Source organism: Leptonychotes weddellii, chromosome 5 (genome assembly GCF_054177405.1).
Source record: "Leptonychotes weddellii isolate Sample4059 chromosome 5, ASM5417740v2, whole genome shotgun sequence".
Classification (NCBI taxonomy): Eukaryota; Metazoa; Chordata; class Mammalia; order Carnivora; family Phocidae; genus Leptonychotes; species Leptonychotes weddellii.
In genome coordinates, this window is record NC_138373.1 from 151,050,967 (window position 1) to 151,075,325 (window position 24,359).

The 24,359-nt window shown below is 38.5% G+C and overlaps 1 protein-coding gene across 1 annotated transcript in view; it reads right to left on the bottom strand.

The window, feature by feature from the left end:
* The window catches only part of DMC1 (DNA meiotic recombinase 1), a 38,938-nt gene that overhangs the window by 9,822 nt on the left and 4,757 nt on the right, over positions 1 to 24,359 (bottom strand). The window contains exons 5-12 of the mRNA XM_031018278.2: positions 22,979 to 23,061; positions 20,287 to 20,339; positions 18,259 to 18,300; positions 17,107 to 17,179; positions 12,036 to 12,127; positions 11,549 to 11,622; positions 11,309 to 11,423; positions 10,561 to 10,621 (exon numbers count right to left, since the gene is read on the bottom strand). Coding sequence (XP_030874138.1) covers positions 10,561 to 10,621; positions 11,309 to 11,423; positions 11,549 to 11,622; positions 12,036 to 12,127; positions 17,107 to 17,179; positions 18,259 to 18,300; positions 20,287 to 20,339; positions 22,979 to 23,061 — 593 coding nt within the window. The remainder of the gene's footprint in view (positions 1 to 10,560; positions 10,622 to 11,308; positions 11,424 to 11,548; positions 11,623 to 12,035; positions 12,128 to 17,106; positions 17,180 to 18,258; positions 18,301 to 20,286; positions 20,340 to 22,978; positions 23,062 to 24,359) is intronic.

The following is a 24,359-nucleotide window of genomic DNA, read 5'->3' on the forward strand; positions in this document are numbered from 1 at the left end:
GGCGCCTGGGTGGCTCAGTCGTTAAGCGTCTGCCTTCGGCTCAGGTCATGATCCCAGGGTCCTGGGATCGAGTCCCACATCGGGCTCCCTGCTCGGCAAGAAGCCTGCTTCTCCCTCTCCCATTCCCCCTGCTTGTGTTACTGCTCTCACTATCTCTCTCTCTGTCAAATAAATAAATAAAATCTTTAAAAAAAAAAAAAAGTCAGAAGGCCATATACTACATCTTTATCCATTTATCAGTTGATGGACATTTGCACTCTTTCTATAATTTGGCTATTGTTGTTAATGCTGCTATAAACATCGGGATGCAGGAATCCCCTTGAATTAGTATTTTTGTATCCTTAGGGTAAATACCTAATAGTGCCATTTGCAATGACGTGTATGGAGCTAGACAGTATTATGCTAAGCAAAATAAGTCAGTCAGAGAAAGACAAATACCATATGATTTCACTCACATGTGTAATTTAAGAAACAAAACAAATGATCATAGCGGAAAAAAAGAGAGGCAAACCAAGAAACAGACTCTTAACTATAGAGAACAAACTGATGGTTACCAGAAGGGAGAGGTGGGGAATGGCTTAAATAGGTAATGTGGATTAAGGAGGGCACTTGTGATGAGCACCGGGTGATGTATGGACGTGTTGAATCACTAAGTTGTACACCAGAAACTAATATTACACAGTATGTTAACTAAGTGGAATGTTAATAAAAAAAATAAGTCAGAAGGCTAGGTTGCTTTCTGCAGGCCGCTGAAGGGGTAAAGCAATAAAGTGATCTCAATTGGATGAAATAGCTAGAGTTGAGTTGTCTATGTAATGCTTACAGTTCAATGCCACTCTTTTTAATGGAATGGCTCCGAATTTTCCAGGTGATCCTATGTTATTGGTGGTTCTTCAGGGTCTTAAAAGAATCCTATGTTCTATACAGATGTGCCCTGATGATATCAAACAGGGCTAGGACTCTGAACTTGCAAATACTATACTTACGCTTCCCTAATGTACGTTTCATATTGTGCCTTTAGTGCTATTATTATTCACCTTTTATATTTCCCTTCAATCTCTCTTCTATTAGCCGTCACTAAGCTCCTTAAGGGCAGACACAGTATTTAACAGTGTAGCAACCAGCTGTATTTAACTTTGTGGCAACGAGCTACACAGTGGGTGCTCAAAGATATTTTTGAACGTAAAATATGGATGTTATAAAAATATCAAGGAGAATACTGGACTGAAGAAAGACTGGTGCTTCCACAGAAGGTACACCAATTAGAAATTTCTATCAAGAGGAGACAAGAAGCTAAATGGGTGGAGAGAACTTTCAACAGCTATGTTACTGCTTCTCTCAGATGGTCTCTCAGTACTGCTTAGTAATTCTCCTACATGAGCATGGTTAGTCTCCTTAAGCCCCCTTTTCCATTCTTGTCCCTTCATCTTGGATGACAGAGCTTGCTTCTTTTTTTTTTTTTTAAGATTTTATTTATTTTGGAGCGCCTGGGTGGCTCAGTCGTTAGGCATCTGCCTTAGGCTCAGGTCATGATCCCGGGGTCCTGAGATTGAGCCCCGCGTAGGGCTCTCTGCTCAGCAGGAAGCCTGCTTCTCCCTCTCCAACTCCCCCTGCTTGTGTTCCCTCTCTCGCTGTCTCTCTCTGTCAAATAAATAAAAATAATAAAAAATAAAAATAAAGATTTTATTTATTTTTGCAAGAGAGGCGGTGCAGGCAGAGGGAGAAGCAGACTCGCCACTGAGCAGGGAGCCTGACCTGACATGAGACTAGATCCCAAGACCCTGAGATCATGACCCAAGCCAAAGGCAGATGCTTAACCGACTGAACCACCCAGGCGCCCTGACAAAGCTTGCTTCTTTGTGAAAAAGAAATGAGTGTTTCTCAGGAAAAAGCTCCCTCAATTTCCCCTTCTTTCTATTTGCTGCTTATATACTTCTCTACAGTTGTAGTCATCCTTTCTTCTTCCCTCTCAAACTTTGCTTTTTCCTTCTTCCAACAAGTCCTCTTACACCTTGATGCCTTTGCACACACAATTCCCTGTAAACGAAAACTCTTTTCCCACTGTGTTTGTTCATTTAGTTCCTACTCACCCATCCAGTGTCGTCCCTCTTGGAAACCTTACCTGATCCTCTGAAACAGAGCACAACCTTCTTGTCCATGCTCTCATACCACCGTATATTCCTCTTTGAAAGCACACTACATTGTAATTTTTTTTTTAATTAAGTAGGCTCCACACCCAATATGGGGCTTAAACTCATGACTCTGATATCAAGAGCCACATGCTCCACCAACTGAACCAGCCAGGCACCCCCACATTGTGATTTTTAATGTATAGTTCTCATTCCCCTACTATACTCTAAATCCTTATTCATCTTTGTAACTCCAGTGCCTAGAAAAGTGCCTATAATATAAAAGGCACTGTATAAATATTGTTGAATGAACAGAGGAGAGGACAATTTGGGTCTCCCTGATCTACATTCTTTTGGATACAGATTTGTATACACATCTTCAAAGAAGCTATAATTCGAGGAGCTTTTGAAGGGTGTTCTGACAGAAAGGCAAATGTAAAAGGAGAGAGAATTTCTCTTTAATTGAAGTAATCCTATTCCCACCCCATTGCTGATAATCTAAAGAAGAGCAGGAAGGTGGAGCTCTTAGATGTATAGCCATGATTTTTTTTAGCAAATTATTGTTTACTGTGACCAATGTGGTACCTTGTGCACAAAAGAAAATAGGTGCTACTGCTTGTTACTGATTACTCTAGGTGAAGAGCCTGGATGTTAAGAATGTTATCTCAAAAAAAAGTTATCTCCAAAGAGAGATGATTTTGAATGAACTAAATGGGGAAATACATTATAGAATGTGCAAAAGTACTAAAAAAACATACAGGAAATATATTATTGGGAGAAAAATGTCCTCAAAAGTGACTCATAAAGAGGTTATACTTAATCAAAATTGATTACCACATTCTATAACAACCTTAGCTCTGGGAGAATATCAAGCCAATTCAAATTTTACTTGTTCCATCAAGGTATTCATGATTCTGTGTAGAATTTATGGCTCTTAACCTTTCTTATAGGTCACTAACACTTTGATAATTTAATAAAAGATACAGACCCTCCCCCAGAAAAATGCACATATGTATATACATGAACTTTTCATGTAAGTTTAGGGGATTCATGATTTCTCTCTCCTCTGATGCAGGTGGGCATTAGTAATAATAACACCTAGGATTTATTGAGTCCTTACTCCATGGCAGATGCTCTTAACTCATCCAAATATTTCCTTTTGCTTCGATTCCATATTTAGTGAATAACTTTAGATTAAAACTTGAATTCCTATAAAGGTCTGCCTACAGGTAGAGAATGCACTGGTCAAGAAACTCAAATGTAGTTACATTTTTCATTGTCAGTAAACTGGCCCTCTGCTCTTTCGTTGAGTCTCTTGAGCTTGATTCATGTGAATCTTCCCCTAAGAAATGGATTGGCTCTCAGCAGGTGACCAAATCAAATCTCTGCCTATAAGGCTGAGAGTCCTGAACTCTGGTCAATTCACCAGGGTAATGGATACATCCTGCAAAGTTTCTCAACAGCTTGCCAACCTCTCTCCAGGCATAGATGGCCTTGATGTACTGTGTGGTGTATGAGCTTTGGAGTTAGACCGGGTTCAAGTTTTGGCTTACCAGCCAGCCATGTGACCTCAGGAAAATTGCTTAAGCATTGTAAGTGTCTGTTTCTTTATTTTAAATGGGGAGTAATAACGGTCCCTAACTGGTAGGGTATTTGTAAGAATAAAATGAAATAGTTTAAGTAAGGCATTAGCCCAGTGACCATAATTATCTGCTTTTCCAATCCTGACTCAAACATGTATGATCAATGTTACCTTGGGCTAGTTACTTACCTTTATGAACCTCGGTTTCTTTACCTATAACATGGGAACAAAAAGATCTCACCTCTTAGGGCTGTCATAAGGACTCAAGATATAGTTAATATAACTCATTGAGAGCCTACTACATGCCAGGAGCTGTGCCAGGTCATTTATGTACATTAGCTCTACCTTAACACTAATCTTGGCACATAAGAGATACTCAATAAATGGTAGCTATGGTTATTTAATTAAACGATTCAGTTAAAACAGCCACTCTTTCAGTGACATGTAGACCAAGAAATTTTCTTAAAGTTTCTTTGAACCTCGAGTATTCTAGCAATTATAACCAAGGCTTGAGGTAAAATACGAGAAGATGTAGCATTCCGCATCCTTTTAGAGGGCTTTAATTTACTTCTATTTCTGACCTAGTAAAACAGCTTCAGAAAACCACCCACATTCCTCCTTCAGCCTATTCTTTTTTTTTTTTTTAAAGATTTTTATTTATTTATTTGAGAGAGAGAGAATGAGAGAGAGCACATGAGAGGGGTTAGGGTCAGAGGGAGAAGCAGACTCCCTGCTGAGCAGGGAGCCCGATGAGGGACTCGATCCAGGGACTCGATCCAGGGACTCGATCCAGGGACTCCAGGATCGTGACCTGAGCCGAAGGCAGTCGCTTAACCAACTAGCCACCCAGGCGCCCCCTTCAGCCTATTCTTATTTACCCTTCTTTCATATTTTCTTCTCTTCTTTCCTCCTTTTCTCAGGGGATGGGAGAGTATGATGGGTTGGAGGAAGAGAGAGGCGTGGATATTAGGAATAAAGAGGGGCCAAGAGAGACTGTGTTATTTATCCCCATCTGACTGAACAGGACATAGTGTATTACATCGTTGAGGGTAAGACCCAGAGCAGCCTGACCTCCTAACTTCAAACCAGCATGCTGGGGTCATGAAGTACAAAATTATGGTGATGGTAAGGCAGGTGATATTTTCCTAGGAGTGGGATAGGGAGGGTAGCACAGTGATGTTAAAAGAGCATTAACTCTGAAATCAAAGATACCTGGGTTCAAATCCTGGCTCCCGTTTTTATTTATTTATTTATTTAGTTAGTTAAATGTCCCAGACTTGGCCAGAGGGAACCCCTTCATTTTTTATTTATTTTTTTTCAAAGATTTTATCTATCTACTTATTTGACAGAAAGAGAGAGAGAGAGCACAAGCAAGGGGAGTGGCAGACAGAGGAAGAAGCAGCCCCCCCCGCGCCCCCCCAGGAGCAAGGAGCCGGATGCCAAAGCGGAAGGCAGATGCCTAACCAACTGAGCCACCCAGGCACCCCCAGGCTCCCATTTTTAAACTGGATGATTGAGGGGCGCCTGGGTGGCTCAGTCGTTAAGCGTCTGCCTTCAGCTCAGGTCGTGATCCCAGGGTCCTGGGATCAAGCCCCACATCGGGCTCCCTGCTCGGCAGGAAGCCTGCTTCTCCCTCTCCCACTCCCCCTGCTTGTTTTCCCTCTCTCACTGTGTCACTGTCAAATAAATAAATAAAATCTAAATAAATAAATAAATAAACTGGATGATTGAGGAAGTAGATACTCTGAGCCTCTGTTTCGTCCTTTTCAAATTAGGAATAATAATAGTGTCTACTTCAACTACTGGTTGGAGTGGAGACTTTCAGGGGCCCGCACAAAAATTGGTACTGTCCCTGAGGGACAGCTGGAACTCCTGGTACTTTGGACCTGCTGCAGGGTAAGCTTTTGGATGGAATTTTTGAGAACGGGTCTATTAAGGAGAGAAAGGCTGAGTGAACATGCCCAAGAATGAGGAAGATTCTTTGAGATCAGGGGAAGATAGGGAAAGAAGAGTACTGCAAAAAGAGAAAATATGGGGGAAAGAAAAGACTTTTTTTTCAATATTTTATTTTTAAGTAATCTCTACACCTAATGTAGGGCTTGAACTTATAACTCTGAGACCAAGAGTTGCATGCTCCATCAACTGAGCCAGCCAGGCACCCCAAGAAGAGATGGTTTTTGAAAAGGGCTATGTTTAGGGACACTTGGGTGGCTCAGTCAGTTAAGTGTCTGACTCTTGATCTTAGCTCAGAGGTCTTGATCTCAGGGTCATGAGTTCAAGCCCTGAGAGTTCAAGCCCTGTATCAGGCTCCACACTGGGCATGGAGCCTACTTAAAAAAAAAAAGTAAAAGAATAATAAGGGGTATGTTTAAGAAGTTTTGTTAAGTAATCTCCCCACCCTGCCATTTTCTCATAAAATATGCAGAAAAATTCTGGGGCTTGGGGGAGGGGCATAGAATGTAGCAACATTCTGAGACCGGCTTCATAGGAAGAACAGGAAGGCCCAAGGAGGCTGAGTTGGGGTGATGAGAGAATTATACAATAAAGCATAAAAGCACCTGGCACATGGTAAGCAATCAATAAATAAAAGACCTCTTAATCTCTTAATGGAGTTCATATAGTTTATTTTTACTTACTTATTTTAAAGTTTTTCTTTTATTTAAGTGGGGCTCAAACTCACAACCCCAAGATCAAGAGTCACATGCTCTTCTTTTTTTTTTTTTTTAAAGATTTTATTTATTTATTTGAGAGAGAGAATGAGATAGAGAGAGAAAGCATGAGACGGGGGAGGGTCAGAGGGAGAAGCAGACTCCCTGCTGAGCAGGGAGCCCGATGCGGGACTCGATTCCGGAACTCCAGGATCATGACCTGAGCCGAAGACAGTCATTTAACCAACTGAGCCACCCAGGCGCCCGTGAGAGTCACATGCTCTTCTGACTGAGCCAGCCAGATGCCCCTGAAGTTCAAACAGTTTAAATGACTTACTCAAGGTCACCACGCTGGTGAACTTGGCTTAATGTTTTTTCTTTAACCATACTGCTTCTTAACTTACGCAAATGATGTTGGATCAGTGGGTGACACCCTTAGAGAACAAACTGCACATTTACAAGACTGCAAATGCTCTAAGATAACTTTTTGTTTTAGCTAAACAAATACACAAAGTAGGTGGCTACATCATGGTCTTATTTGTCACTCATATTATCTGCCCTGGTGTGGAGCTTCGCAGGCTGATACTTTTCACTTTTTATCTCCAGGCCTTCATCAACTGCATCATTTTAGTTCTAAAATCTGTATCTGTAAGCCTCGTCTAGGAGCTAATGCTCTGCTGTATCATACAGCAGCTCCTCGCCTCTATAATTTTGTTCCTTTTTAATACGATGTGCCATCAAGTATAATGCATGGGATATAAGCCTCAATTATTGTCAGCATACTCGGGGACTCATACCAATTATAGTGATATTTCTCTGACAGGTCCCAGGCAAGCTGCAGCTTGGAGTTCTTTAACACTGAGAAACAAAGATTCGCTTTATGGGAGGTTTTCTAATAGCATTTGAGATTCTTTAGTTTAAAACTGTACTGTTTTTTATTTCTTTTTCATTTAGTTGTGGCAATCTATGTGCTTTATATAAAGACATACATTTAATTTATATTGTTATAATTTAATATACTTTAGAATATACTAATTATAATTATAGTGAACCTTGATTCCTCACAATTTGGCTTGGTGGAGGAGATGAAGTTTCAAAGCAGAGTCACCCAACAAAAGTCCTAGCCTTTGCTATCTTGTCTGGCTCTCAGCTCACTTCACTATAAATCTCCCCTCTCCAGCTCCTACAATTGTTTCTTTCCATCATCTCTCTATGTCTCCTTTCGTTGTTTTATTGGAGTCAATTCAAAATGGTTTTACTCTTTTTGAAATTTTCTACAAATATAAGAAAAAGAACCCCTATCTGACCTAATTTCCACAGATTTCCTTTGCCTTCTAACCCCAGATAGACAGTTTTGGCCTCTGCAGTGTTCCCTCCCCATACCTGAAGAAAGAACATTGCTCTTTAACTTGTACTGTTTTATTTGAATGCAACCCACTTCCTCCCTCTGAGCCAATGAGTCATTTTCTCTTTTTAAAGTGAGCCCTGAAAATCTTCCATTTCTCTTCAGTTTAAAATTATTCTCTTTGTGAAGTACTTTATGTCCTGTGCATGAAAGACACCCTATAAAACGGAGAAGATTGCCTTAACTACTCAAGAACTACAGACAATGCCTGACCTACCAAGTCTTCACAATTCTGAATTAAACGGACATCATTTATTTTCTTATTTATGTAGGCAAGGCACATAGTCTCTTTTGTGCACTAGTGAATTCCCAGAATCTTGATACATAGATTTTCAAAAAGTATTTATTGGATGAATAAATGATTGATTTCCCCCCCCTCAGTCTTTTTAACTTGCTTAATACCATTCATGTAATTAATATTTTTCACATTGGAATCTCCTGTGATTAAGTAGAAAGTACTCATAAAAGGGTATTGAAAAGTGAGATATACATATTGCAGAAGATGCAGCAATACTCTTAGGGTTAGTGTAGAAAATGCCTGAAGTGGGGCGCCTGGCTTGTTTGGTCAGTGGAGCATATGATTCTTGATCTCAGGGTTGTGGGTTTGAGCCCCACACTGGGTAAAGAGGTTACTTAAAAATAAAATCTTTTAAAAAATAAAAAAATAGGGGTGCCTGGCTAGCTTGTTCAGTGGAGTGTGCAACGCTTGATCTCAGGGTTGTGGGTTCGAGCCCCACATTGGGTGTAGAGATTACTTAAAAATAAAACCTAAAAAAAAAAACAAAAAAAAACACAAAGAAAACGCCTAAAGAGAGACATGTTCGTTTCAGTACAATTTACAAAATTTACATTGGCATATCAAATATCTTCAAACACATATGTCAATGACCCGTTTATCTGCTACTAAATGATGTATTGCCTTGGTTTTAAATAAAACTATATTGCAATCATTAGAGTAATAACTGATTTAAGCAAGAACCTTCAATGGGTGCTAAAACCAATTGGTGCGAGCTTATTGCAGAACATGATATTTCCAGGTGTCTCAGATTACTCTTACATACCCCACAAATTACTTATTCCTTATAAAGGTGAAAAGGTCTTTTACAATGGGGAAACCTTGTGAACACCATCTTAATCACATGATCAAACTTCACATCACTAATAATGGGACAAACCGCCATCGTATGTCTCCTGATATGATCTATGGAGAAGGCCATAATATTGCTTACGTAATTTTCCTGCCAAAAGTGTTTAACATTTTAAATCATGAGGAAAAATACCCTCCAAATTGAGGGACATTCTGAAAAACCGCTGGCCTGTGCTCTTCAAAACTGTCAGTGTCATAAAAGCTTAACAAACGCTGAAGAGCCGTTCTGATTAAAGGAGACTAAAGAGACAAGACAACCAACTCCATGCAGTGTTTGATACTCAATTAGTCCTGAATCAAAAACAAAATTAAAAAAACCCGGCAACTAGAACAGACACTTTTGAGACAATTGGAGGTGCTGGAATCTAAATGTATATTAGGTAACACTGGTGTGCCAGTGTTAAATTTCTTGACGGTGATAGTTATACTGTGGTTGTGTAGGAGAATGTTCTTGTTCCTTTTTTTCTTTTTAAGATTTTATTTATTTGACACAGAGAGAGAGACATAGCAAGAGAGGGAACACAAGCAAGAGGAGTGGGAGAGGGAGAAGCAGGCTTCCCGCGGGGCAGGGAGCCCGATGCGGGGCTCGATCCCAGGACTCTGGGACCATGACCTGAGCCGAAAGCAGTCGCTTAACGACTGAGCCACCCAGGTGCCCCTAATGTTCTTGTTCTTACAGGAAATATGCTCAATTATTAAGAGGGGAAGTGTTATAATGTCTGTAAATAATCCTCAATGGTTCGGGTGGAAAACCTCTCAAATGGTTCACAAAAAATACACACATATTTATTTGAGTATGTGTGTGTACATACGGAGAAAGAGAGTTTACACACATGCACACACACGGACACACAAAACACGAGAGAGAAAAAATGTGGCAAATGTTTACAATAGAAAAACCTAGCTGAATGATACATGTATATTCGTTGTACTAATCTTGCAACTTTTCTCTGGTTAAACAATTTTCTAAATAAAAACTTGTTGGAAAGATTGACATCATGAATTCAGGGTTATTTTGATTGCTTATTCAGATACATAATGCTCAAAATGTTTGATGGTGGCAACTAATCTTTCTTTGAATTTTCTGTTTTCATCATCCTACTTTATTTAGCTCTCCTTGCCTTTCTGTTCACTGCCATCTGTCAAGCAGAGCCATCAATAAGTATGTGATGTGCACAAACACCTCAACAGATTCTGAACATGCCTAAGTGTGAACTGAAATTCTGTTTCTTCTAACAGGAGACTTCTCTCATAGGACCTCTTATAAATGTATCTCTTGTATACCCTGCAGAGAGCCTCCTTTTTTTGTTTTTAGGCTGGTAGTTTATCATACTGACTAGAAGCCATTCATGTATATGGAATATAAATTTTTATCTTTTTCTTTTTGCCCTCCAATATCTTTTTAGCCCAAAGTATCTCTAAAAATGGTTAAACTATTGCTTTATTCTATAAAGAACTAGAGAAAAAGAGACTCTGGATAACAAGTGATATTTGCAATTATGAAGTAATATTCACTGTGCAATAGAGTGATTTGTGATATATTTGTGCCCACACTGGGACTGATCATTTTGGAATTATTTTCTATTCTTCACTCTAACCCTTTTGGTATTAACCTTTGTGAAATACAAAAGCAGAATATTGGAGCTTACGTCATAGTTGCTCCTGGATCAGCAGTCATTTGATTGGTCACAAACACAGCCACGTTATATTCTGCATCAAGAAATAAAATTAAGAAACTAAGGGATGGAACACTTCATCTAGAACTAATGATGTAATGTATGGGGATTAACATAAGAATAAAAATAAATAAATAAATTTAAAAAATCTTAAAAAAAAAAAAGAAACTAAGGGAATAGCAGTATAAAAAGTTCATTGCTTCGATTTCAGAGTTTAGGAATACTGTGCTATGAATTGATTTTATAAACAATATTACATTCCTATTTTTTCATTGATAACATAAATTAATTTATTTAAAGTTATTATTGTTATTACTATTTAGGTACTTACTGTATTAGAATTAGTATTTTGGTTTAAAAAAAAAAGAATTGCATTCCCATGAAGGTAATTTTATTTTTATTTTATTTTTTTTTAGTTTTTATCTTTTTTTTAAAGATTTTATTTATTTATTCATGAGAGATAGAGAGAGAGAGAGGCAGAGGCAGAGGGAGAAGCAGGCTCCCCGCAGAGCAGGGAGCCCGACGCGGGGCTCGATCCCAGGACCCTGGGATCATGACCTGACCTGAAGGCAGACGCTTAACCGACTGAGCCACCCAGGCGTCCCAGTAATTTTATTTTTAAACATGTATTGCCTCCTGACATTATTCTGAGCTTTTCCGCAAAGCCTACTCAACAGTCACAGATGCTATTCCGATAGCACCACTTATTTTAAAAATCTACCTTCTGAGATTTTTTGGAGTCGTGACAACATCTGGGCCAATTTTTGCTGCCGTTCAGCCAACTCCCCACGGCCGCTGAAATCCACTCGAAAAAGTGCCATTATTGAATCAATGATCTGCACAGGATTAATGTAAAAAGAAATATGGAAATGGAAAGAAGAAGTTAATTTGGATTGTATCAATAGAAGAAAAATAATACGCTAAACAGCTCTGTGAGGGAGTGGTATTTAAAAGCTTGTACCAATAGCTTGAAGATGCCAGCTTCTTCATGGAACTTTGCTGCTACATAATCAAGTAGCTCCATCTGATGTTCACCTGGTGGGAAATGCAGCGAGAAAATGTTATAACAGCTAGAAGAAGCAGAGGCTAAGATCATTTATGTTCTTGGAGTTAAGGAAAAGAGAGTCATAAAAGGATTTTCTTAATTGTTCATGGCTTTATTAAATATGATCTCACATTCTGCCTTAGCATGCATGCCAAATGCTACATTATCCAAAAAGAATGTTACTCTCCATTTCAAAGACAAGAACAAGAAATCATTTGAGGGCATTTTAGTATCTCAGGGCTTGCCAGATGATAAAATTTGTGGACTGACTAAATAAATTTGGAGGAAAGCAAAATGAAAAGAGAACAGAACAACATCAAAATGTTGTAAGTATCACTCAAATAGCAAATCAGTGCTGCCAACCTTAAAACAGCCCAAGCATCCAATTACATGGGGCTCTTACTAGTATATGCGCGTGCATAAAGGACATTGTCCAGTACTGCATCATGGTCTACGTTGAAGCGGTCAGCAATGTCCCGAAGGCGATCTGGACGGCTGGAGTATGCCAAGATTAAGGATCCAATAAATCAGTTCCAAAAAAAGTTTAGAACAACTACAAAAAATAATACCTTAAGTAAGTAAACTAACAGAGAGGTAAACATCGTACCTGCAAAGGTATTCTGGAGGATGCTAATAATCACTTAAAATCTGTATCAGATTTTTCTTTTTCATAAGTGCCCAAATTAATAAATAACTTAGTTAGTGATAACAGTGATAGAAATGACGAGGCAGTGATGAATTTAAATACTAAATACTCTAATCCTTACAATAACTTTGGAAGCTAGTTGTTATGGCCTACATTACATTTTACAAATGAGGACACTGACAAACAGAGATTAGGCAAATGACTCAGGATTATGTAGCAAATCAGTTACAAGAGAAAAACTAAAAAATAAGATTTGTGACTCTCTTTTGATCTCAGTTCTGTAAAAAATAGATCTATTCTAGGAAGATAGTATCACTGAATTATAATTCAAGTCACTTCAAAGTGAACTAATTCACTCTTTAAATTCCTCGCTTGTTCAATATGAAGTAACTTAATATACTGTTAACCATGAGTTGCCAACAAATGATAAATTTGACTACATAAACCAAAGGAGCAATAAGTAATTTCAAGGATCACGGGGTGCCTGGCTCAGCCATTTGAGTGTGTGACTCTTTTTTTTTTAACAAATTTTTTTTTAAAGATTTTTTATTTATTTATTTGACAGAGAGAGACACAGCGAGAGGGAACATAAGCAGGGGGAGTGGGAGAGGGAGAAGCAGGCTTCCCGCAGAGCAGGGAGCCTGACTCGGGGCTCGATCCCAGGACCCTGGGATCATGACCCGAGCCGAAGGCAGACGCTTAACGACTGAGCCACCCAGGCGCCCCTCGAGTGTGTGACTCTTGATCTTAAGGTTGTGAGTTCGAGCCCTACATTGGGTGTAGAGATTACTTAAAAATAAAATCTTAAAAAAAAAAAGGAATCTCAAGGGTCAGAAGGAAATTATCAACCTACTGTTTTCGGTTTGTTTAGGGTTTAAAATCTCCCTTCTTCTAAAGAACTTGTGTTAGCTTTCTGAAATTAGTAAATTCATAGGGAGGCGAATTCAGAGTACCTGCAAAGGTATTTTTGAAGATGCTAATAATCACTTACATCCTATCTAAACTATAAAGGAGTAATCAACATTTTTTTTAGGTCTTTGGTGATTCCCAAATATGCCTACTGTATTCTCTGAAGTGAAGTGAGCTAAAATAAAATCCATGTCTGTGTTCTCATTTCACTTTGTTTACAGTGTTTATATAGTACTGATCATACTATAACTGTAAAATGAGGACAAATTACAATTTTATTTGTGATGTTTACAACTAGCTCCGTATGTGTAGAAGTGGATTGTCTTTACAATTCCCCAGCCGTCTATATCCTAATGCACTACATGTGTTCTTTCCTTCAGAGCTTCAGTGACAACCACTAAAATCTTCCATTGCTACTGAGTATACCCAGTAGATGTTTTTGGTGAACAGGTCAAAGATGGCAAAGAATTGGAAGACACAGTAAAAATGCTTTTCAGTATTTCACTTTTTAAACCTGGTTACTATGTGACTGAAAGTGTAAAAGTTGGGCTTCTGCTGAAGGGAAGTTCAAATCAATTTATAAATATTTGTTAACCAATTACTATATGGAATTGATTACCATTTTAACCAACTACCAATGCTTTGTGGAAGACATAAGGAGTCATAAAACAATCCACATTACAGGTAAATGTAAAACATAATTAAGAAGGCAAACTATAAACATATAAAAAGGAAAATATCAAGAGAGAGCAGTGTACATGTAAGAGAAACTAAAGGAGGGGTGCCTGGGTGGCACAGTCAGTTAAGCAGCAAACTTTTGGTTTCAGCTCAGGTCATGATCTCAGGGTCCTGGGATCGAGCCCCACAATGGGCTCTGTACTCAGTGAGGAGTCTGCTGGAGATTTTTTCTCCCTCTCCCTCTCCCTCTGCCCCTCCCCCTGCTCATGCTCTCTTTCTCTAAATAAATAAAATATTTTAAAAAAAGAAAGAAACTAAAGGAATGAGAACATTCCATTGGGGCTCTTGAACGTCCTTGTCACCGCCCCCCCCCCCCCCCGGCTGTCCTCCCTCCTCCTTCTTGCATAAGACTTGGCTCCTAACTGCTCCTCTCTACCATTCTTGATAAAATCCAAATTGCCCAAACAGTGGCTGCTCATCTGCAAGAACCATTCCTCCCTTTTCAAGAACCATTCTTAATCAACTATTTCTGAAATGAGCTGAACTCCAGCTGCGCTCCTCTTGCTACAGCCCTACATGGCATTCCACCCTCCTTCCCCAAGTTTGGAGTCTCCTTCAGAGTCTTCTTATGACTGCTATTTCCAAATAAAGTCTTCTGCACATGGCTCTCTGTTTTTGTTTTTTTTTTTCCTTCTAAGACGGTATTTTAGGTAGTAAATTCTATAACAGATTAAGAAGGACAAGGTTTTTTACGTTGGGTAATTGGAGAAGATTAGAAAAGGCAGGCCTTCAAAGGAGAGCCTTAAAGGATTTGTATGATTCAGAAGGATAGGGATAGATAGTAGGGATAGACGGATCATATACCCAAGGAGGATAGAAATACACCATGCAAACTTCTCTGACTGGCCAGATTCACATTTAAGAGCGAGAGCAAAATAAAGGCATTTTCAGACATGCTAGGGCTCAAAGCTTACCACCCAGATTACTTTTCTGAAAGAATGACTTGAGTAGGTACTCCGATAAAACAAAGATATAGGAAATAAAATTAGGGATGCAAGAAATCATAATGACCAATTATAATGAATACCTTTATAGTTAAATCTATTGCTGATTGCTGATGTACAATGTTTTCATGTTTTAGAGACAATAATACTGGACTAGAACAGATTGGATCCCTTTGCCTCTAACAGTGGTAATAGTGAGGAAGGAGCTTGGAGAGCTAGGCTGGGGCTTCATTGTGACTGGCCTTACAAACTTACGCAAGTCTTTTGTATTGTTAAAAACAATTTCCTCTGGGGTGGGAGGATGGGTTAGCCTGGTGGTGGGTATTGAGGAGGGCACATTCTGCATGGAGCACTGGGTGTTATGCACAAACAATGAATCATGGAACACTTCATCTAAAACTAATGATGTAATGTATGGGGATTAACATAAGAATAAAAAAAAATCTCAAAACAAAACAAAACAAAAAACAATTTCCTCTGAACCTGATACCTCAAACTACTGTATTTCTTCTTCTATTTGTTGGTTAATAACACACTGGCTCCATTCTTTACTGTTTATTTGCAACAAGCTTCCATCATCTTCCTTTACTGCAAATGCTCTTGGATTCCTAATTTCAAACCTCAGTGATCTTTCTCAGTTTGTGCCTTCTTTCTCTCTTCGTGGAACAGTGCTGACTACACTTTTCTTCTTGAAACTTTCCTTTTGCTCAGCTTCTACAACCAGATTTTCTCCTACTTCCTCTGTCTCTATGGCATCCTCTTTTTCAGTCCCACTTCCTAAACTTAGGTACACTGGGAAGTTATGTTCTCAGTTCTCCTCTCTTCTAAGTTCTCTTGCCCTTCTGTTTATTCCATCTATATCTCTGGCCCTACCCCTTCTCAGACAGAGTCCAACGTTTCCAACTGCCATGTGGATGTCCTCCTGTTCATATTTAACACACTGAAATGAAACACACCTTTTGTCTGAAACATGATCTTCCCAATTCTGTCTTTAGAGTCATTATTCTCCCATTATAAGACAAAAAACCTGACAGTAGTTTCTCAAACCTCTCTTTCCTTTGTCTACCAAATATAGTCATCAAGTCCTATCAATTTTCCTCCCCAATATTTCTTGTCCCCTTTTTCTTTTTAAGATTTTTTTTTTTTTAAAGATTTTATTTATTTATTTGAGAGAGAGAATGACATAGAGATAGCATGAGAGGGGGGAGGGTCAGAGGGAGAAGCAGACTCCCTGCTGAGCAGAGAGCCCGATGTGAGACTCAATCCCGGGACTCCAGGATCATGACCTGAGCCGAAGGCAGTCGCTTAACCAACTGAGCCACCCAGGCGCCCAAGATTCTTATTTTTAAGTAATCTCTACACCCAACATGGGGCTCGAACCTACAACCTTGAGGTCAAGAATCACATGCTCCACTGACTAAGCCAGCCAGGCGCCCCTTGTTCTTTTCTTTTTATTCCTCCCGCCTCCAGCCCAGCTCAAGCTCTCACTTCTTGCCTAGAATATTGCAAAAGTATCAATTTATACCCATCATCTGATTTTAAAGCCCTTCATATCTAAGACCCAAATTAGCTTTCCAGCCTTAATTCTGAAACATCTTACATTTCAATTAAACTACAATTCTTTCCGTGACCCAGTAAGGTTCTGCCTTTTTCCTTTCTGTGCTTTTGTTCTCTTCTTTCCTTTCCCTTTATTTTGAACCATGACTTTGAGTGAGTCAACAATCTTCTTCCTAACTACTAAGTACCATCTTTGGAGAAGTAAGAGGATTAAAAACAAATAAAATAGGGGCACCTGAGTGGCTCAGTCGGTTGGGCGTCTGCCTTCGGCTCAGGTCATGATCCCAGGGTCCTGGGATCGATCCCCACATCGGGCTCCCTGCTCAGCAAGGGAGCCTGCTTCTCCCTCTCCCTCTGCCTGCCGTTCCCCCTGCTTGTGCTCCCTCTCTCTCTCTCTCTCTGTCAAATAAATAAATAAAGTCTTAAAAAAAAACAAATAAAATATAAGTTCCTCTCATGTATTCATTTGGTGAATTTTACACCAAACACATCTAGAGAAGTGAAACTTTTTAAATAAAAAGTGATTTGAAAACTTTACCAACAACTGATTTCCCTGTGGCTTTTCTCATTATTGCTGGTTTAGGGGATGATTATACAAATGATATATTTTAAACTTTCTTTGTAGTAACATTACTACATCACACTATTATGCTAGCAACTTATTTAAATAAAAAGGTTACAAAGTATTTTCTGTATCAATGAAGATAATCTTTCCTCCTGAATAGCCACCTGCTCCTGGAAGTTGAGCTGTCACTAGGAAGCAATTAAAAAAATGAAATAATATTAATAGAAATGAATAAACTTTGCACAAGTAAATATATAAATTAACATAGGATTTATGTTGGTTGCAACTCTTTCGTCAATCTGGCAAAAAGTCATGATCCTTTAGTTTCTAAACAGCATATTATATTTTTATATTACTAACCAGTGGTAAAACCATAAGTATTCCATCAGCATGGTAGTTCAACAAAGAATGTCAATATATCTCACAATTTTTAGTTCTCCTAAAGAATAGAATTTATTACTTTCTTCCTATAAGAAACAATCACAAATATAATTTATGCTTTATAACTCATTTAAGTAACCTTTCAATTAATGCATGTCAAATTTTAAAATGCATTTGCATTATAAGTATTATTAAATAACACTAAAGAATTTCTTTATATTAGGTTCATGTATTATTTCATTTATTTTTCAAAACAACCCTATATTTGGCACTATCATTATTCCTATTTTACTGATGGGGAAAATTAGAAAGGTGAAGCAACTTGCCCAAGGTCACACAGTTATTAATAGTAGAGCCAAGACTGGAGCTAGGTATTTTGATTCCAGAATCTGCTTCTTAACCGCGCGTGCCCATGCTCCTTCTGCTTAGGTCAAAGAAATGCACAGTAACACCTTTGTACAAAAGGAGTATTTTGTTTATTTTGTTTTAGAAAAATTTATTTTTAAATCTTAAGGCCAACTTTACTTCATGTAAAGTTAGAGATTCTAGGTCTCAACTGATTTTGTGACATTCTTGTCGATAGAATATAGTAAAGCTGGAATGGGTAAAATGGACAGTGAGGGCCTCTCCCCACCAACAACACTATATTCATATACCCATTCACTTCCTCCTTGTTTCCATTCAGGTGTTCAGAGTGTAGCACATATAACATTACCTCAAGCATCACACATTCAAAGACTGGCTTTGGTATTTGTGTAACCATGGGCAGTTTCGTTTCCTTGTAAATTTCAGGTTACATGAGATTATATAAAGTACCAAGTACAAAGTAAATCAGTAAGTGACTGCTATGATTATTATCGTTATTATGGTTGTTATGTATCCTTACCACAGAGGGTATGAGAGAGCTGGGTTTTTCCAGTACGAAATTCTGTGAAATATAGAAAAAACCAAAGCCACATAGTTAATTTCTAGATATTTTCATAAAGAATGAAATACAGTCTCAGAGTACGATTTTCTTTCCAACTGTCAAGTCTTACACATAAAGTACCACTGTGTCATGGATGGATCCTGCAATACAAATAACAGTAGTAAAAATAACTTTTTAAAGGTATCTGTTCACAGAACTGTGCTTTAGAAAAAATTTATTTAAACCAAGTTTTCCTTAGGATTAGTCATTGTGAGATAATAGAAAAGAGGACATGGAAGCTCCATACCTCTTCCCTTATACCTTTTTCTACTCATCTTTTCCCTCTAAATGTTCATCTGTATCCTTTGTCATATCCTTTAATAAACTGGTAAACATGAGTAAGTGTTTCCCTGAGTTCTGTGAGCTGCTTTAACAAACCAATCAAACCCAAGGAAGGGGACATTGGAATTTTGGACCTACAGCCGGTTGGTCAGAAGCACTGGTAATAACCTGGGCTTGTAACTGGCATCTGAAGGCAGGGGACAGGTAGGGGGGGATTCTTATAGGACTGAACCCTTACTTAGCCTGTGGAATCTGATGCTACCTCTGGGTATAGTGTCAGAATTGACTTGAATTCTTGGATACCCTGCAGGTGTCCAAGAATTGCTTGTTGTTGTGGGGGGAAACGTCCATATATTTGGTGACCAGAAGTGTCAGAAGTGAAGTGTTTGTGTGAGTAGTAAAAGAGACTCACAGGAAAAAAATATACAGTAGGAAAGAACTGGGTTTTCCTTATATGGGGAAAAAAATACTGAGCTTTTTCATCTTAGTTTATAAATGAAAGTTTAAAACCCTACTACAAGGAAGGAGAGCCTCGGGTTGTCCCATTGCACTGAGATCCTCAAAGGAAAGCTGAAGTAGTCTCAGACTGGTGGCATGCCCTACCTCCCAACAAAAGCAAATTCTCTCTGGAGAAAAACTTCCCCACTCACCAGTTTAGGTCCAGTGAGCTCCCATAGATCAAAATCAAGCAATAAGCTCACAAATATCAATAAGTACACAAGAGAGTAAGCCACTAAGCCTGACAGTCAACAGAAATAATAAAAACCAGATTTATTTCTCTATGTCAACAGAAACATCAACAACAACAACAAAAAACAGACTAGTTCCCCAAGGATTGCAGATACTAGAATCGCAGGCACAGCATATAAAATAGCTATGAATGAATTGTTATGAAGAAAAACAGAGGGGTGCCTGGGTGGCTCAGTTGGTTGAGTGGCTGCCTTTGGCCCAGGTCATGATCTCAGAGTAGTGGGATTGAGCCCCGCATTGGGTCGGGTTCCCTGCTCAGCGGGGTGCCTGCTTCTCCCTCTCCCTCTGCCACTCCCCCTACTTGTGCTCTCTCACTCTCTGTGTCAAATAAATAAATAAAATCTTAAAAAAAAAAAAAAGAAAAATAGAAGATAGAATCAGGGAAGAAAAAATCTACTATGTTTCATGGAACATGCATATCCTAGAAATAAGATTGGTCTCATTATCCAACTACCTTCTTAAGGAATGAGAAAAATAAAATTCTCTTTTCTTCTATGGAAGTCAGAGATAAAAAGATGACAAATGCCAACAAGGCCTCTCTGTTAATGTTGGAATGTATTTTTTTTTTAGATTTTATTTATTTATTTGATAGAGAAACACAGTGAGAGAGGGAACACAAGCAGGGGGAGTGGGAGAGGGAGAAGCATGCTTCCCGCTGAGCAGGGAGCCCGATGCAGGGCTCGACCCCAGGATTCTGGGATCATGACCTGAGCCCAAGACAGATGCTTAACGACTGAGCCACCCAGGCACCCGTTGGAATGTATTTTAAGCCCAGAATGATCCTATATTATAATTGATATTTCAACATAAGTTTCAAAGTAGATATACAATGTACTATTGGTTGTTTTTTTATTATATATGTATGTGTGTATATATAATTTTTTTCATATAACAAAATATTAAGGTTCCACCTACCTCCAAAAGCTTCTGTGATTGCCATGCTTTCGATTCCACCTCCTAGCAACTTACTGGAAATAGAAAGTAAGCATTAGTAAAAGAAACAGAAATAGAGAGATCAAGAAAGGAGAAAGTGTACCATTTGTGTCATATCTATCTATCTATCCACCATGAACAGGAATTCTTGGCAGAACAAATGACACTCTACCTCTTTAGACCACAGATTCTGCTGTATATGGGCAGGATGGATCAACAAAACGACATATAAACCCTGCTGTCCTTGCTCTTACTTCGGGGTACCAATAGGAAATGTGCTATATAGACTTAAGTCTCATTATTCTTTAGAACTGAACTGGAGCTTGAACAAATGGTCTTAGTTATTAACTGAGTTGTTCATGTTGTGCTTGGGACTATGTTTCTAAAAGTCAACTGAATATACATTCAGTGGGAGAACAGACAATGAACAGTATTAGGTAAGTAAAGAAGTAAAATATGTGGTATGTCAGATATTATTAAATGGTATGAATAAAAATTAGATCTAGAAAGGAGATAAGAAGTGCAGAGGATGAAGGCAGGGAGTTTATTTTTTTTTAATTTTAGTTTATTATTGGGAGTTTAAATATTTAAATAAAGTGACCAGAGAAACCTCACTGAGAAGTGGACATTTTAGCAAAGATCTGAAAGAGATGACAGCAAGCCATGTAGATATAGGAGGAAAATGTGTTCCAGGCAGAGGAAATGGTAAGTGCAAAGGCCCTGAGGCAGGAGTGTATCTGGCATGTTCTAAGAATAGCAAAGAAGTCAGTGTGGTTGGTGCATAGCAAACTGAGAAAAGAATAAAGGATGAGATTAGATTAGAGAGGATTTTGGCTTTTGCTCTGAGATGATGAGTCATTAGAATAGTTTTGGGCAGAGAAATGTCATTATTTGACCTAAGTTTGTTGTTGTTTTTTCTTTTTCTAAGAGAGAGTGGGGGGAGGGGCAGAGGGAGAGAATCCCAAGCAGACTCCCCACTGAGCATGGAGCCTGAGAACAAGCTCAATCCCATTACCCAGAGATCATGACCTGGGCCAAAAACAAGAGTTGGATGCTCAACAAACTGAGCCACCCAGGGCCGCTGACCTAAGTTTTAAAGGGATCATTCTGGCTCCTGTGTGAAGAATAAATAGTAGGGGCAAGGTCTGAAAAAGAGAGAAGCTAGAAGTTATTATAATACTCCAGAGGAGATGTTAATAGGTAATTTAAATGAGTAAGGTAACAGTGGAGGAGGTAGTGGAGAATTAATTGAATTCATTATTTCCTCTTTTTTTTTCTAAACACACATATATACACACATAGGAAAAATATATAAACATTATAGTGGAAAGTTTCGAACATAAACTAAAGTGGACAAAAACAGTATAATAATGAGCCATCACGTACCTCTCACTTAGCTTCAACAATTATCAACTATGAACTCATGGTCAATCTTTTTTCATATAAACCTCCAACTACTTCCCTCCCTTTTCATATTATTTTAAGCAGATGCTGGACAACATATCATTTCATCCTAAATATTTCAATAGGTATCCCTAAAAGATGAACACTCTTATTTTAAAGATAATCATATTATCATTATTACCTAAAAAAGTAGTAATTCCTTAATATCAACTATATAGTAAGCGTTCAATTTTCCAACTGTCTCATATATATCTTATTTTTTAATACTGTGCTTGAACCAGGATCCAAATAAAATCCACATATTGGGGATTAGGTAATATGTCTTTTAAATCTCTTTTAATCTCTAGGTCAACACTGACTTCATCTGTTTTTTGATTCCTTATAATTTATTTGTTGAAGAAACTGAGTGGTTTGTTGTTGACGGTAGAGCAGACAGGATTCCTTAATGAGTAAGAGTTAGGGTGTGAGAGGAAAAAAAACAAAGTGCCAAGATGACACCAAGGTTTTAGTTCTGAGGATCAGAAAAGAGGCGGATCTGAGATGAGAGAGGCTTTGGGAGCTGCAGATCTGGGACAGATAACAGAAGTTTGGATTTGGACCTATGAAGTCTGAACTGCCTGATAGACATCCAATTGGATGCAATATTTGACTATGAAATCCTTTTTTCTTGGAATATCTTGTGAGGACAGGGTTTTGAGGACTATTTTGTGGAAATACTGTTTTTGTTCAAATTGCTCTTGGCCACTCATCTAACCTACAACTAGTAATTCTGCCTAGTGAGGTGGGGGGGAAAAAACCCCCACAATTTAGACAACCTGCATTAGGAAGATGATAACTATGTCTCAGGAATCATGAGATAGTAAATAAAAAGGGAAGTTAAAGCTGTTCTTGCTAAAGAGCAAAAAAAGCACTGGATTATTTCTTCTAGAATATTCAACCTAAATGACTGATTTTTAAGTAAAGCCAAAAGTGAAATGGAATTTCCTTTATCAACAAGAAGAAAAGGAAATGAAAAGTTAAACTGATTTTCAAGATGGTTTTTAAAATACAGGCTGATTCAGAAACTACTTATATTTTGGGTCTGAATTTTTTGTAACAAATTTAATCCTGCTTCTACAAATCATCTGGAATTTGTTTGCTTCAGTAGACCTTCAGAAAGAAAAAAAAACTACTACTTCAGAAAAAGAAGCTATTTCTAACAAACTCAAGAAAAGAGATACAATATTCCCAAGATTGTGTCTAGTGGTTGTAAAAAATATGAGATACACACTCAAATTCCTGGCTCCCAGTGGTGATATGGAAAACCATCTTTCTCTTCTCACTATACTCAAAGGCAGTCAAGAATCCTGGTTCCTACAGAAAGACAAAAGGAAAGGTTCAAAGGGGTATAAGATGATGGTTTTATTTCAAATGCTGCCCAAAATTCTCTATTTGATTATCAGAGTCATCATTTGATATGAGCTACAGTTCATTTGTCTTTGAAGGCAGCATGAGATCATGGTTAAGAAAACAGGCTCTGGAGCTACCCTACCTAGGTTCAAAATAAGTCTGTAATCTACTTACTAGTCGTATGATTTGGGGTAAACTACTTAATCTTGCTGTACTTCAATTTCCTCTTTTGGGTCAAATCAGGATAAGAATAGTGTCTCTCTCGTAGGGTAGCTGTAAAGTTTAAATGAGGTATATTTATGGCATAAAGCAAAATGGTATTTTACCAAATGATTCCATCGATTTCATTGAACAGCATCATTTCCCCCTAGCTCTGGAAGTTTCAAGGAGCACAGAAATTCCAGTGTTTACTATTCATGAGACAATGTATTGCAGTGGTAGAAATACTACTTATTTGACAAATCAATGAACTACAGCTGATGCAGTAGTATAACTAGTGAGAACAGGCCCTGATGTGCTCTAATGACATGGTCTAATGTATTTCCCTTTAAAAAAAAAAAAGAAAATGATTTTATTTGAGATAGAAAGAGAGAGCGCATGAGCACGAACAGTGGGGAGGGACAGAGAAAGAGGTAGAAGCAGGCTCTCTACTGAGCAGGGAGCCTGATTTGGGACTCAATTCCAGGACCCTGGGATCATGACCTGAGCCAAAGGCAGATGCTTAACCAACTGAGCCACCCGGGTGCCCCTAATGTATTTCCCTTTTTGTTTTAAACTATGACAGTGGTTCTCAAACTTTGGAGAACTTGACAGGGGGTTAAGAAAGCCCAGGTGGGGGCACATGGGTGGCTCAGTCGGTTGAGTGACTCTTGATTTTGGCTCAGGTCATGATGTCCGGGTTGTGGGATCAAGCCCCATGTCGGGCTCCACGCTGGGCATGGAGCCTACTTGGGATTCTCTCTCTCCCTCTTCCTCTGCCCCTCCCCCATCCTCTAAAATAAATAAATAAATAAAATGTTTAAATTCAGAACTCTTAAGAAAAAAAAAAGAAACAACCCAGGCCCTATCCTATTTCAATGAGTCTGGGCCTATGTGCTCTTTATTAGCCACTCCAGGTCATTCTGATACACACCAATGTTTGGAACCACTGTACTATGAAATTAACCTCTATCTCTCTCTTTTTTCTCTTTCTCTCTCCCCCTCCCTCCATCCCTCCCTCTCTCTCTCTCAATCTCTTTCTTTTTTTTTTTTTTTTTTTTAAG